The following is a 14687-nucleotide window of genomic DNA, read 5'->3' as shown; positions in this document are numbered from 1 at the left end:
CCTCTGAAATCCTGGGATTTTGGAATGATGGGATCATGGAGTTATGGAATGGCTGAGGTTGGGAAAGGTCTCCAAGAACATCAAGGTCAAGGATTGAAACTCATGGAATTATGGGATCATGGGGTCATGGAATTGTGGAATCCATTTGTGCAATTGTGGAATGACCGTGCTTGGGAAAGGTCTCCAAGAACATCGAGTTTGACCTCTGAAAATCCTGGGATTATGGAGTTACGGGGTCATGGAATCATGGAATTACTCAGGTTGGGAAAGGTCTCCAAGAACATCAGGATTGACATCTGAGGATCGTGGGATCATGGAGTTATGGAATTGTGGAATCCAATCATGAAATTATGGAATGGCTGAGGTTGGGAAAGGTCTCCAAGAACATCGAGTTTGACCTCTGAAAATCCTGGGAGTTTGGAGTTACAGGGTCATGGAATCATGGAATTACTCAGGTCAGGAAAGGACTCCAAGACCATCAAGGTCAAGGTTTCAAAATCATGGAATTATGGGATCATGGAGCAATGGAATTCTGGAATGGCTGAAGTTGTGGAAAGATCTCCAAGACCATCGAGTTCGGCCTCTAAAAATCCTGGAATTATGGGAATGATGGGATCATGGAGTTATGGAATGGCTGAGGTTGGGAAAGGTCTCCAAGACCATCAAACTCCAGGTTTGAGAATCATGGAATTATGGGATCATGGGGTCATGGAATTGTGGAATCAAATAATGGAATTATGGAATGACTCAGGGTGGGAAAGGTCTCCAACACCATCAGGTTTGACACCTGAGGATCATGGGATCATGGAGTTATGGAATTGTGGAATCCAATCATGAAATTATGGAATGGCTGAGGTTGGCCAAGCTCTCCAAGACCATCAAGTTGAAGGATTGAAAGTCCTGGAATTGTGGAATCAAATTGTGGAATTATGGAACGGCTGCGGTTGGGAAAGGTCTCCAAGAACATCCAGTCTGATATTAGAGGAACATCAAATTATGGGATCAAGGAATCGTGGAATTGTGGAATGACTGAGGTTGGGAAAGGTCCCCAGGAACATCAGGTTTGACCCCTGAGAATCCTGGGATTATGGGATCATGGAGCCAAGGAATTGTGGTAGTGAAACAATGGGATCACGGAGTCGTGGAATTCTGGAGTTATGGAATTATGGGATCATGGAGCCAAGGAATTGTGGTAGTGAAACAACGGGATCACGGAGTCGTGGAATTCTGGAGTTATGGAATTCTGGGATCATGGAGTTACGAAGCCATGGAGCCATTGAGGTCGGAAAAGGCTCCAGGATCACCAAGTCCAACCTTTAGGAATCCTGGAATCAAGGAATTGTGGGATCATGGAGTCATGGGCTATTGGGATAATGGGATCATGGGAACCTGGGATCATCAAGTTGGAAAAGATCTCCAAGACCATCGAGCCCAAACCTTGGGAATTGTGGGCCAAGGAATTATGGGATCATGAAATTATGGGATGACGGAATCATTGAGTCAACAGCAATGGAGACCATGGAATCATGGGAACAATGAGATGATGAATTCCTGGAATCGTGGGATCATTAAGGCTGGAAAAGACCTCCAAGACCATCAAGCCCAACCTTTGGGCATCTTAGAATTAAGGAATTGTGGGATCTTGGAATTATGGGATAATGGAATCATTGAGTCATGAACTGTTAGGGACAACAGGACATGGGAATCATGGAAACATTGGGATAATGAAATCCCGGAGTCATGGGAACACTCAGGTTGGGAAAGGCCATTGAGCCCAACCTTTGAGACTCCTGGAATTCTGGGATCATGAAATTCTGGGATCATGGAATTGCTGAGTCAGAAACTATTGGGATAACAGAACCATGGGACCTTGTGAATGTTGGGATAATGGAATCCTGGAATCTTGGGGCTCAGATTGGAGAAGACTTCCAAGACCGTCAAGTTCAGCCTCTGAGAATCCTGGGATCATGGAATTTATGGGATCATGGAATTTATGGGATCATGGAATCACTGAGTCATGAACTATTGGGATAACACAATCGTGGGAACATGGGAACATTGGGATAATGAAACCATGGAATCAAGAGATCATTAAGATTGGAGAAGACCTCCAAGACCATCGAGACCAACCTTTGGGAATCCTGGAACCAAGGAATTCTGGGATCTTGAATTAATGGGATGATGGAATCGTTGAATCATAAGATATTGGGATGATGGGATCATGGGAACATGGGGAAAATGAAATCCCGGAACCACGGGATCACTCAGGCTGGGAAAGACCCCCAGGACCATCGAGCCTGACCTCTGAGACCCCTGGAATTGTGGGATCGTGGAATTATGGGATAATGGAATGGATGAGTCATAAAATCTCAGGATAACAGAATATTGGGACAGTAACGTCTTGGAATCATGGGGTCACAAAGATTGGAGAAGACTTCCAAGATCGCCAAGTTCAGCCTTTGGGAATCCTGGGATCTTGGAATGATGGGATCATGGAATCACTGAGTCATTGAGCTATGGAGACAATGGAATCATCATGGGAACAATGAGATGATGAATTTCTGGAATCGTGTGATCGTTAAGGTTGGAGAAGACCTCCAAGACCATCAAACCCAAACTTTGGGAATCTTGAAATTAAGGAATTGTGGGATCTTGGAATTATGGGATGGTGGAATCGTTGAGTCATAAGATATTGGGCTGATGGGATCACGGGAATGTTGGGATAATGAAATCCTGGAACCATGGAGTCACTAAGATTGGAGAAGACCTCCAAGATCATCAAGTTCAGCCTTGGAGAATCTTGGAATCACTGAATTTTGGGATCATGGAATGATGGGACAATGGAATCACTGAGTCAGGAACTATTAGATTAAGGGAATCCTGGAGCCATGGGATCACTCAGGCTGGAAAAGGCCCCAAGACCATCGAGCCTGACCTCTGAGACCCCTGGAATTGTGGGATCGTGGAATTATGGGATAATGGAATCGTTGAGTCATAAAATCTCAGGATAACAGAATATTGGGACAGTAACATCTTGGAATCACGGGGTCACTAAGATTGGAGAAGACTTCCAAGATCGCCAAGTTCAGCCTTTGGGAATCCTGGGATCTTGGAATGATGGGATCATGGAATCACTGAGCCATGAGCTATTGAGACCATGGAATCATGGGAACAATGCGATGATGAATTCCTGGAATCGTGGGATCGTTAAGGTTGGAGAAGACCTCCAAGACCATCAAGCCCAACCTTTGGGAATCTTGAAGTTAAGGAATTGTGGGATCTTGGAATTATGGGATGGTGGAATCGTTGAGTCATAAAATATTGGGATGATGGGATCGTGGGAATGTTGGGATAATGAAATCCTGGAATCATGGAGTCACTAAGATTGGAGAAGACCTCCAAGACCATCAAGTTCAGCCTTGGAGAATCCTGGAATCACTGAATTTTGGGATCTTGGAATGATGGGACAATGGAATCACTGAGTCACGAACAATCGGGATAACGGAATCATGGGAACATGGGGATAACGAAATCCTGGAACCACGGGATCACTCAGGCTGGGAAAGACCCCCAAGACCATCGAGCCTGACCTCTGAGACCCCTGGAATTGTGGGATCGTGGAATCATGGGATGATGGAATGGATGAATCATAAAATCTCAGGATAACAGAATATTGGGACAGTAACATCTTGGAATCACGGGGTCACTAAGATTGGAGAAGACTTCCAAGATCGCCAAGTTCAGCCTTTGGGAATCCTGGGATCTTGGAATGATGGGATCATGGAATCACTGAGTCATGAGCTATTGGGACAATGGAATCATGGGAACAATGAGATGATGAATTTCTGGAATTGTGGGATCATTAAGATTGGAGAAGACCTCCAAGACCATCAAACCCAACCTTTGGGAATCTTGAAATTAAGGAATTATGGGATCTTGGAATTATGGGATGGTGGAATCGTTGAGTCATAAGATATTGGGCTGATGGGATCATGGGAATGTTGGGATAATGAAATCCTGGAACCATGGAGTCACTAAGACTGGAGAAGATCTCCAAGATCGCAAAGTTCAGCCTTGGAGAATCCTGGAATCACTGAATTTTGGGATCATGGAATGATGGGACAATGGAATCTATTGGGATAAGGGAATCATGGGAACATGGGGATAACGGAATCCTGGAACCACGGGATCACTCAGGCTGGGAAAGACCCCCGGGACCCCCAACCCTTGGGAATCCCCCGGGAGCGCGGGAAGGGCCCGGCCAGGCCCCGCTGCGCCGGGAGCTCACCAGAGGATCTGGCGCAGGTTCCCGGAGAGCCGGGAGGATCCCAGGTTGAGCTCGCGGAGGCTGGGCAGCATTCCCAGCTGCCCGGCCAGGCAGCGGATCCCGATGGCCGATTCCGGCGTGGGGCGCCGCACGTCCACGTTGCTGTACTGGAGCTTGAGGCTGCGCAGCTCCGGGAAGCGCGAGAGGTGCGGCAGGATCACCGAGAGCCCGGTCAATCCCAAGTTGTTGAATCTCAGATCCACCCTCCGCAGGAAGGACGGGTCCAAGGATTCCAGCAAAGCCACGATCCCGGACGCCGAGAGCTCCTCGGCTTGGAACTCGCGGCACTTGAGGCGCAGCGGGCCGGCGGCTCCGGTCTGGAGCGCGTCGCGCAGGATCCCGTAGGACGTTCCGTTGACGAACAGGTCGGCGTGCACGTCCACGCCCGGGGGCTGCGGAGCGGCCGCGGCCGTGGCAGCTCCGGAGCGGCCTTTGTGCCGCTTGGATCCGCGCCGCTGGAATTCCCGCTGGTGCTTGGACACCTCCACGCAAGCCTTGGCCAAAGCCACCGTGCCCGACCAGACGCTCATCCCGTCCGGAGCGCGGCCGGGTGCTGAGTCGGGGAGGCCGGTGATGTCCAGAACGCGTAGGCTGGAAAATTTGGGAAGGAGGCATCAAAATGGGAGGAAACGTCAAAAACGGGAGGAAAGAAACCATTGAAAATGGAAGGAAACCATCAAAAATGGGAAAGAACCATCAAAACCAAAAAGGAACCATCACAAAAGGGAAGGAACCATCAAAAATACGATGGAACCATCAAGGAAGGAACCATCTAATGTGGCATGAAACCATCAAAAATGGGAGGAGACCATCAAAAATGGGAAGGAACCATCAAAAATGCTCAGAAACCATCAAAAATAAAAGGAAACCATTAAAAATGGGAAGGAACCATCAAAAACGTGAGGAAACGATCAAAACCGAGATGGAGCTGTTAAGGAAGGAACCATTTAAAGTGGCAAGGAACCATCAAAAATGGGCAGAAACCATCAAAAACAAAAAGAAACCATGAAAAACTGGAGGAAACCATCAAAAACGGGAGGAAACCATCAAAAATGGCACAAAACAATCAAAAAAAAAGGAAGAACCTATCCAAAATGGGAAGGAAAGCATCAAAAATGGGACTGAAGCATTAAAAACATGGAGAAACTCTCCAAAACGGGAGGAAACCGTGAAAAATGGGAGGAATCATCCAAAATGGGAAGGAACCATCAAAAATGGGAAGGAATTATCAAAACCAGGAAAAAAACATCAAAAACAAGAAGGAAACCATCCAAAACAAAAGGAAACCATGAAAAACTGGAGGGAACAATCGAAAACAGAAAGAAGCCATCAAAAACGGGATGGAACTGTTAGGGAACCATCTAAAGTGGCAAGAAAGCATCAAAAATGGGCAGGAACCATCAAAAATGGGCAGGAACCATCAAAACCAAGGAGAAACCATCAAAAATGGGCAGGAACCATCAAAACCAAGGAGAAACCATCAAAAATGGGAAGGAACCGTCAAGGTAGGAGTCGTCTAAAATGGCAAGAAACCATCAAAAATGGGAGGAAACCATCAAAAATGTCAAGGAACTATCAAAAACTGGAAGGAACTATCAAAAACTGGAAGGAACCATCAAAAACTGGAAGGAACTATCAAAAATGGGAAGAAACCATCAAAAACTGGAAGGAACCATCAACAACAGGAGGGAACCATCAAAAATGGGAAGGAACCATCAAAAACTGGAAGGAACCATCAAAAACTGGAAGGAACCATCAAAAATGGCAGGAAACCATCAAAAACGGGAGGGAACCATCAAAAATGGGATGGGACTGTCCAGGAAGGAACCATCTAAAGTGGCAAGAAACCATCAAAAACAAAATGGGAAGGAACCATCAGAAATGGGAAAGAACCATCAAAACCAGCAAGGAACCATCAAAAACCGGAAGGAACTATCAAAAATGGCAAGAAATCATCAAAAACAAGAAGGAACCATCAAAAATGGGAAAGAACCATAAAATATGGCAAGGAACCATCAAAAACAGGAGGAAACCATCAACAACAGGAGGGAACCATCAAAAATGGCAAGAAATCATCAAAAATGGGAAGGAACCATCAAAAATGGGATGGGACTGTCCAGGAAGGAGCCATCTAAAGTGGCAAGGAACCATCAAAAATGGGATGGAACCATCAAAAACAAGAAGGAAACCATTGAAACCCAGCAGGACCCCCCCAGAGCGATGGAGGCGCCGCAGGCTCGGAGGCGCCCCCGTCCCCGCGCTGCCCAGGACCCACCTGGCGTCGTGGCCGGGCTCCTCCAGCTGCCGCCGCAGCTGCGCCACCACGGCCAGGATGACGGCCTGGACGCAGAGCTTGCAGGGATGGTCCCGCAGCAGCTCCCGGCGCCCCACCAGCCGCTGGAAGTTGAGCACCGGGAACGGCCAAGCGGCCACCAAATCCCGCAGCACCAGGGGCCTCCCGTCCAGGAACGCCGCTTGGAAGAGGACGGGATGGAGATCGGCGGGAAGGGCGGGAAGAGGGCGCTGGGCGACGACGCGGCGGGCGCAGAGGAAGAGGAGGGAATCCATCGGGGGGGCTGTGGGGATTTGGGGAAAAAAGAATTGCAGGGAAACTCCAAATGGGAGGAGATCCCAAAGAAAAGCCGGGACAAGATGGCGGCGGTTGTGAGGGGACACCCAGCACGTCTCTGGGGGGGCTGTGGGAATTTGGGGATCAAAGAATTACGGAGAAACCTCAAATGCGAAGTAACCCAAAGAAAAACTTGGATTTTGGGGGGCTGTGGGGATTTGGGACCCTTTGGGTGATGGAGAACCAGAGAATTCCAGAGAAACCCCAAATGTGAGGAGATCTCAAGGAAAAGCTGGGACAAGATGGCGGCGGTTGTGAGGGGACACCCAGCGCGTCTCTGGGGGGGCTGTGGGGTTTTGGGGATCAAAGAATTACAGAGAAACCCCAAATGCGAAGTAACCCAAAGAAAAATTTGGATTTTGGGGGGCCTGTGGGGATTTGGGGACCCTTTGGGTGATGGAGAAGCAGAAAATTCCAGAGAAACCCCAAATGTGAGGAGATCCCAAAGAAAAGCCGGCACAAGATGGCGGTGGTTGTGAGGGGACACCCAGCGCGTCTCGGGAGGGCTGTGGGGTTTTGGGGATCAAAGAATTGTGGAGAAACCCCAAATGTGAGGAGATCCCAAAGAAAAGCCGGGATTTTTGGGGCCTGTGGGGATTTGGGGACCCTTTGGGTGATGGAGAACCAGAGAATTCCAGAGAAACCCCAAATGCGAGGAGATCCCAAAGAAAAGCCGGGACAAGATAGCGGCGGTTGTGAGGGAACCCCCAGCGCGTCCCGACTTTCCCCACCCCACACGGGATACCCCAAAATCCCACAAGGATCTCAAATTCCTCCCGGGGATCTGGAAGTTCCCCAAATTCCCCTTCCAGGGATCGGGAAATTCGCACAGGGATCCCCAAATTATCCCAAAGTCCCCTCAGGGATCCCCAAAAGCGGGGGAACCGGAGCGACCCCCCAACATGGCGCCCCCCACTCACCGCCCGCCCGCAGGCCGCGCCTGCCCCCAGCCCTTACGGAAGCTCCACTTCCGTGTTTGCTCGCAGTGGTAACCAATCAGCGAGCTAAACCCGCCTTGGAGGCTGATATCTTCCGTCTAATTGGCTCTTACAGCTGTCAGTCAATGTTTTATTAAATTCTCATTGGTTTAAATCGAAACAGGCGGGCGCTTCTAGATCCGCCTTTTTATTGGCTCACGTGGCTGTCAATCACGAATTCCTGGCTTCCCATTGGCTGGCGCTTAGCAGGAGCGAGAGGTTCGCTCTGAGACAGCTTTGGGATCCCCGCGGAGCTTCCCTCGATCTCCGAACCCAATTCCCGACCGCAATCCCGGTCCCAATCCCGATTCCCGATCCACATGGCGCCACCCACTCACCGCCCACCCGCAGCCCCCGTTGGCCCCCAGCTCGTACGGAAGCTTCACTTCCGTGTCTGCTGGTTGTGACAACCAATCAGCGAACTATTCCCGCTTTATGGGCGGGTTCATCTAATTTAATTCGCTCTTATAGCTGTCTATCAATATTTTATTATCATTATTTTAACTCGAGATGGGCGGGTGCTTCTCCATTCGCCTTCCCATTGGCTCATTTCGCTGTCAATCACGAATCCCTGCCTTCCCATTGGCTGGCGCTCGGCGGGAGCGGGAGGCTCGCTCTGAGGGCGGCTCAGGGGTCCCTCCGGAGCCGCCCTCGATCCCCGAACCCAATTCCCGATCCCTACCCCAAATCCCGACCCCAAATCCCGGTCCCAGACCCCAGTCCCGGTCCTTATCCCAATCCCAAACCCCATTCCCGGTCCTAATCCCCATCCCAAATCCCAGTCCCGGCTCCAGTTCTGATTCCCGATCCACATGGCGCCACCCACTCACTGCCCGCCGGCAGCCCCCGCCTGCCCCCAGCGCGTACGGAAGGTTTACTTCCGTGTCTGCTCTTTGCGACAACCAATCAGCGGGCAAAACCCGCCTTAGGGGCGGATTCATTTATTTCAATTGGTTTCTACAGCTGCCCGTCAATGCTTATTAAAATTCTCATTGGAGTAAGGCGAGACGGGCGGGCTCTTCTATATCCGTCCTATCATTGGCTCATTTCGCTGTCAATCACAAATCCCTGCCTTCCCATTGGCTGGCGCTTAGCGGGAGCGAGAGGTTCGCTCTGAGGTGGCTCCGGGGTCCCCTCGGAGCCTCCCTCGATTCCCGACTCCAACACCTAATCCCCGACCCCAATCCCGGTCCCAATCCCGATCCCAGACCCCAGTCCCGGTCCCAATCCCGATTCCCGATCCACATCGAGCCCCCCACTCACCACCCGGCCCCAGACCCCGCCTGCCCCCAGCTCGTACGAAAGCCCCACTTCCGTGTCTGCGCTTAGCGACAACGAATCAGCGGGCAAAACCCGCCTTACAGGTGTACTCCTTTCTTTTAATTGGCTTTTACATTTGTCAGTCAATGTTTTAATAAATTCTCATTCGTTCAAGTCGGGAGGGCGGGAGCTTCTAATACGCCTTCCCATTGGCTCATCTTGCTGTCAATCACTAATCCCTGCCTTCCCATTGGTGGGAAGCGGGAAGTTCGCTCTGAGGCGGCTCTGGTGTCCCCCCGGAGCCTCCCTCGATCCCCGAACCCAATTCCCGACCTCAATCCCGATCCTAATCCCGAACTCCGCCCCCAGTCCCGGTCCCAATTCCGATTCCCGATCCATATCGCAGAACCCACTCGCAGCCTCCGCTGGCCCCCAGCCCTTCCGGAAGATCCACTCCCGTGTATGCTCTTAGTGACAAGCAATCTGCGGGCAAAACCCGCCCTAGGGGATGACGTTTTTTCTTTAATTGGGTCTTACAGCTGTCTGTCAATATTATATTTAATTCTCATTGGTTCAAGGGGAAAGGGCGGGTGCTTCTAGATCCGCCTTCCAATTGGCTCAATTCGCTGTCAATCACTAATACCCGCCTTTCTATTGGCTGGCGCTTAGCGGGAGCGGAAAGTTCGCTCTGAGGCGTCTCTGAGGCCCCCCCGGAGCCTCCCTCTATCCCCGACCCCAATTTCCGACCCCAATCCCGGTCCTAATCCCGATCCCAGACCGCAATCTCGGTCCCAATCCGGATCCCAGACCCCAATCTCGGTCCCTATCCCGATTCCCGATCCACATGCCCCACCCCCCACTTCCCCCCCCCACGGCCGCCCCCAGGCTCTATTGGCCCCCAGCTGGTACGGAAGGTTTACTTCCGTGTATGTTCTTCGTGACAACCAATCAGCGGGCAAAACCCTCCTTAGGGGCTGAATCCTTTGCTTTAATTGGCTCTTACAGCTGTCTGTCAAAATTGTATTTAATTCTCATTGGTCCAAGGCGAGAAGGGCGGGCGCTTCTACATCCGCCTTTCCATTGGCTCGATTCACTGTCAATCACGAATCCTTTCCTTCCCATTGGCTGGCGCTTAGCGGGAGCGGGAGGTTCGCTCTGAGGCATCTCTGAGGCTCCCCCGGAGCCTCCCTCCATCCCCGACCCCAATTTCCGACCCCAATCCCGGTCCTAATCCCGATCCCAGACCCCAATCTCGGTCCCAATCCTGATTCCTGATCCACATGCCCCCCCTTCCCCCACGGCCGCCCGCAGGCCCTATTGGCCCCCAGCTGTTACGGAAGGTTTACTTCCGTGTATGCTGTTTGCGACAACCAATCAGCGGGCAAAACCCTCCTTAGGGGCAGAATCCTTTTCTTTTAATTCGCTCTTACAGCTGTCTGTCAATATGGTATTTAATTCTCATTAGTCCAAGGCTAGGAGGGCGGGCACTTCTAGATCCGCCTTTCCATTGGCTCGATTCACTGTCAATCACGAATCCCTGCCTTCCCATTGGCTGACGCTTGGCGGGAGCGGGAGGTTCGCTCTGAGGCGGCTCTGGGATGCCCTCGGAGCCTCCCTCGATCCCCGACCCCAAATCCCGATCCCGACCCCAAATCCCGACCCCAAACCCCGACCCCAATCCCGATCCCGCGGCCATGGAGCGGCAGCAGGAGCTGAAGGTGCTGCTGAAGCGCTGGGAAGCGGAATTCCTGCGGCAGCGGCAGCGCAAACCCAGCCAGGTGCGGCTGAGGGGCCGCCAGGGGAATCGTGAGGGGAAAATTCCTGTGGGGAACCCCGGGATTGGTGGGGGGCGGGTTTGGGGTGACCTTGGGGTGGTTTTGGGGTCCTTGAGGTGGTTTTGGGGGTCCCTGGAATGGAAGTTTTTGGTTTATGGGATTTTTGGGGTGTCCCCGGAATGTTTGGGGCCATTTTTGGGGTGTCGGGGGGGATTTGGGGGGCTCAGAATAAGAGGAGCCTCAGGGGGGTCTTTGCAGGGGTTTTGGGGTTTCTTTTCCATAACAAAACTTTTCCATTGGATTTCCCACCAGAAAATTCTTCCAAAACAACCCCAAATTCCAAAAAAAAACCCAAACCCAAATACCCCCAAAATCCCCCCAAAAAATCCCCAAATGCACCCCCAAAAATCCAAACATCAGAGAAACCCCAAATCCTCAAAAAGAAAAGCCCCAGATCCCTAAAAATCCCAAATCCCTAAAAATCCCCCAAATCTAAGAAAACCTAAGGCAAAAAAAGCCCAAAAACCCCAAATCCCCCCCAAATTCACCCAAAAAACCCCAAATTCCCCCCAAAACCCCCCAAATTCACCCAAAAAAGCCCAAATTCCCCCAAAAACTCAAAATCCTCCCCAAAAACCCCAAATCCCCCAAAAATCCCCAATAAAAACCCCTAAATTCCCCCAAAAATCCCCAAATCCCCAAAAAACCCCAAATCCCTCCCAAAAACCCCAAATTCCCCCCAAATTCCACCCCAAAATCCCCCAAAATTTCCCAAATCTCAACTAAACCCCAAATCTCCCCAAAAATCCCAAATCCACCCCAAAACCCCCAAAAATCCCATACAAAACCGAAATCCCCAAAAACCCCAAATTCCCCCCAAAAAAAACCACAAAAAAAAATCCCAAATTCCCCAAAAAATCCCAAAATCAAGAAAAGCCCAAAATCCTTAGAAAAACCCCAAAACCCTAAAAAAACACCCAAACCTTCAAAAAACCCCAAAATTCCCCCAAAAACCCCAAATCCCCCCCCAAAAATCCCCCCAAAAGCCCCAAATCCCCCCAAAACCCCAGAAATCCCAGAAAAAAGCCCCAAATCCCCAAAAATCCCCCCAAAATTCCAAAAAACCCTAAAATCCCCTCAAAAACCCCAAATCCCCCCCAAACTTCCCCCAAAATCCCCCAAAACCCCAAATCCCATGAAAAAGCCCCGAATCTCCCAAATTCCAAGCCTCAAAAGCCCCAAAATCCCCAAACCCAACCCCAAATAAAAAACCCCAAAAAACCCCAAATTTCCCCTAAAAAGGGCTCAAAACCCCCCAAATTTCCCCCAAAAAGGGCCCCCAAAACCCCCAAATTTCTCCTTAAAAAAGGCCCAAAAAAACCCAAATTTCCCCCCAAAAAAAGGCCCAAAAAGGCCCCAAAAACCCCCAAATTTCCCCTAAAAACGGCCCAAAAAACCCCAATTTCCCCTAAAAAGGCCCCCAAAAAACCCCAAATTTCCCATAAAAAAGGCCCAAAAAGCCTCAAATTTCCCCTAAAAAAAGGCCCCAAAAAACCCCCAAATTTCCCCCTAAAAAGGCGCCAAAAAGGGCCCAAAAAACCCAAAATTTCCTCCAAAAAGGGCCCAAAAAAGCCCCAAAAAACCCCAAATTTCCCCTAAAAAGGCCCCAAAATCCAAATTTCCCCTAAAAAAGGCCCCAAAACCCCCAAATTTCCCCTAAAAAGGCCCCCAAAAACGCCAAATTTCCCCTAAAAAAGGCCCCAAAAAGGCCCCAAAAATCCCCCAATTTCCCCTAAAAAAGGCCCAAAAAACCCCAAATTTCCCCTAAAAAAAGGCCCAAAAAACCCCAAATTTTCCTCAAAAAGGCCCCAAAAACCCCAAATTTCCCCCAAAAAGGCCCCAAAAAACCCCAAATTTCCCCCCAAAAGGGCCCAAAAACCCCAAATTTCCCCCAAAAAGGCCCCAAAAAACCCCAAATTTCCCCCAAAAAGGCCCCAAAAAACCCCAAATTTCCCCTAAAAGGGCCCAAGAAACCCCAAATTTCCCCTAAAAAAGGTCCAAACACCCCCAAATTTCCCCTAAAAAAGGTCCCAAAAAGGGCCCAAACGCCCCCAAATTTCCCCTAAAAAAAGGCCCAAAAAAGGCCCCAAAAAACCCGAAATTTCCCCTAAAAAAGGCCCAAAAAGCCCCAAATTTCCCCTAAAAAGGCCCCAAAAACCCCCAAATTTCACCTAAAAAGGCCCCCAAACCCTCCAAATTTCCCCTAAAGAAAAGGCCCAAAAAACCCCAAATTTCCCCTAAAAAGGCCCCAAAAATACCCAAATTTCCCCTAAAAAAGGCCCCAAAAAGGCCCCAAAAAACCCTAAATTTCCCCCAAAAAGGGCCCAAAAACCCCAAATTTCCCTAAAAAAAGGCCCCCAAAAACCCCAAATTTCCCCTAAAAAGGCCCCAAAACCCCCCAAAATACCCCAAATTTCCCCTAAAAAAAGGCCCCCAAAAATCCCCAAATTTCCCCTAAAAAAGCCCAAAAAGGCCCAAATTTCCCCCCAAAAATCCCAAAAAACCCCAAAATCCCCAAAGGCTTCCCCTGGCCCAGATTTTGGGGCCATTCCCAAATTTTTTCATTTTTTGGGATTTTTCCCCCCCCAGGCCGACATCGAGGAGGCTCCGGAGGAAACGCGCAGTGAGTGCCCCAAAAAACCCCAAAATTTAACCCAAAATCGACCCCAAAACCCCCAAATTTCACCCCAGAATCGACCCCAAAATTCACCCAAAATCCCCAAATTTAACTCAAAATCCAACCCAAAATCCCCAAAATTGACCCCAAAATTGACCCCAAAATCGACCCCAAAATCTCCAATTTTTACCCAAAATCCCCAATTTTAACCCCAAATCCCCAATTTTTACCGCAAATTTTACCCTAAGATCCCCAATTTTAACCCCAAAATCCCCAAAATTTACCCCAAAATCCTCAACTTTTACCCCAAAATCCCCAAATTTTACCCAAAATTGCCAAAATTGAATCCAAAATCCCCAAATGTGAATCCCAAAATCCCCAAATTTTTCCCCAAAATCCCCAAATTTTACCCCAAATCTGAACCCCAAATCCCCAATTTGAACCCAAAACCCCCAAATTTCAACCCCAAAATGCCCAAATTTTAACCCAAAATCCCCAAATTTTAACCCAAAATCCCCAATTTTAAACCAAAATCCCCAAATTTCAACCCCAAATCCCCAAATTTCAATCAAAAATCCCCAAATTTTACCCCAAAATCCCCAATTTTAACCCCAAATTTCCACCCCAAATTTCCACCCAAAATCTCCAATTTTAACCCCAAAATTCACAAAATTAACCCCAAAATCCCCAAATTTTACCCCAAAATCGACTCCAAAATCCCCAAAATTCATCCCAAAATCGACCCCAAAATTGAACCCAAAATCTCCAATTTTTACTCAAAATCCCCAATTTTAACCCCAAATCCGAACCCAAAATCCCCAATTTTTATCCCCAAATCCCCAAATTTTACCCAAAATTGAACCCAAAATCCCCAAATTTGAAATCCAAAATCCCCAAATTTTTCCCCAAAATCTCCAAATTTTACCCCAAATCCCCAATTTTTGACCCAAAATCCCCATTTTTAACCCAAAATTTTAAACCAAAATCCCCAAATTTGAACCCAAAATCCCCAATTTTTACCCCAAAATTGCCAAATTTTTCC

General features: G+C 49.2%; 2 protein-coding genes across 5 annotated transcripts in view; one reads left to right on the top strand and one right to left on the bottom strand.

Moving 5' to 3' along the window:
• Nucleotides 1-4133: 4133 nt before the first annotated feature.
• On the bottom strand, nt 4134-9660 carry LOC143693242 (leucine-rich repeat-containing protein 14-like). Of its 4 annotated transcripts, none has more exons than XM_077173246.1 (3): nt 9607-9660; nt 6603-6903; nt 4134-4918 (listed from the first exon to the last, which is right to left on the bottom strand). In XM_077173246.1, exons 2-3 carry the CDS (start codon nt 6893-6895, stop codon nt 4285-4287), a joined length of 927 nt encoding a protein of 308 aa, XP_077029361.1. In that variant the 5' UTR covers nt 6896-6903; nt 9607-9660; the 3' UTR covers nt 4134-4284. The 4 variants fall into 4 exon arrangements, with proteins under 4 accessions (XP_077029361.1, XP_077029359.1, XP_077029360.1 ...); XM_077173244.1 differs by lacking the exon at nt 9607-9660 and adding an exon at nt 8272-8613; XM_077173245.1 differs by lacking the exon at nt 9607-9660 and adding an exon at nt 7914-8230.
• A 1099-nt stretch (nt 9661-10759) lies between these two features.
• The window catches only part of LOC129118917 (ATP-dependent DNA helicase Q4), a gene marked incomplete at its 3' end in the record, with an annotated part of 41349 nt that continues 37421 nt past the window's right edge, over nt 10760-14687 (top strand). The window contains exons 1-2 of the mRNA XM_077173242.1: nt 10760-10971; nt 13618-13651. Of these exons, the coding sequence (XP_077029357.1) occupies nt 10792-10971; nt 13618-13651 (214 nt within the window). The remainder of the gene's footprint in view (nt 10972-13617; nt 13652-14687) is intronic.

This window comes from Agelaius phoeniceus, unplaced genomic scaffold, assembly GCF_051311805.1.
Source record: "Agelaius phoeniceus isolate bAgePho1 unplaced genomic scaffold, bAgePho1.hap1 Scaffold_453, whole genome shotgun sequence".
NCBI classification, from domain to species: domain Eukaryota; kingdom Metazoa; phylum Chordata; class Aves; order Passeriformes; family Icteridae; genus Agelaius; species Agelaius phoeniceus.
This window is presented reverse-complemented; position numbering and strand designations above follow the sequence as displayed.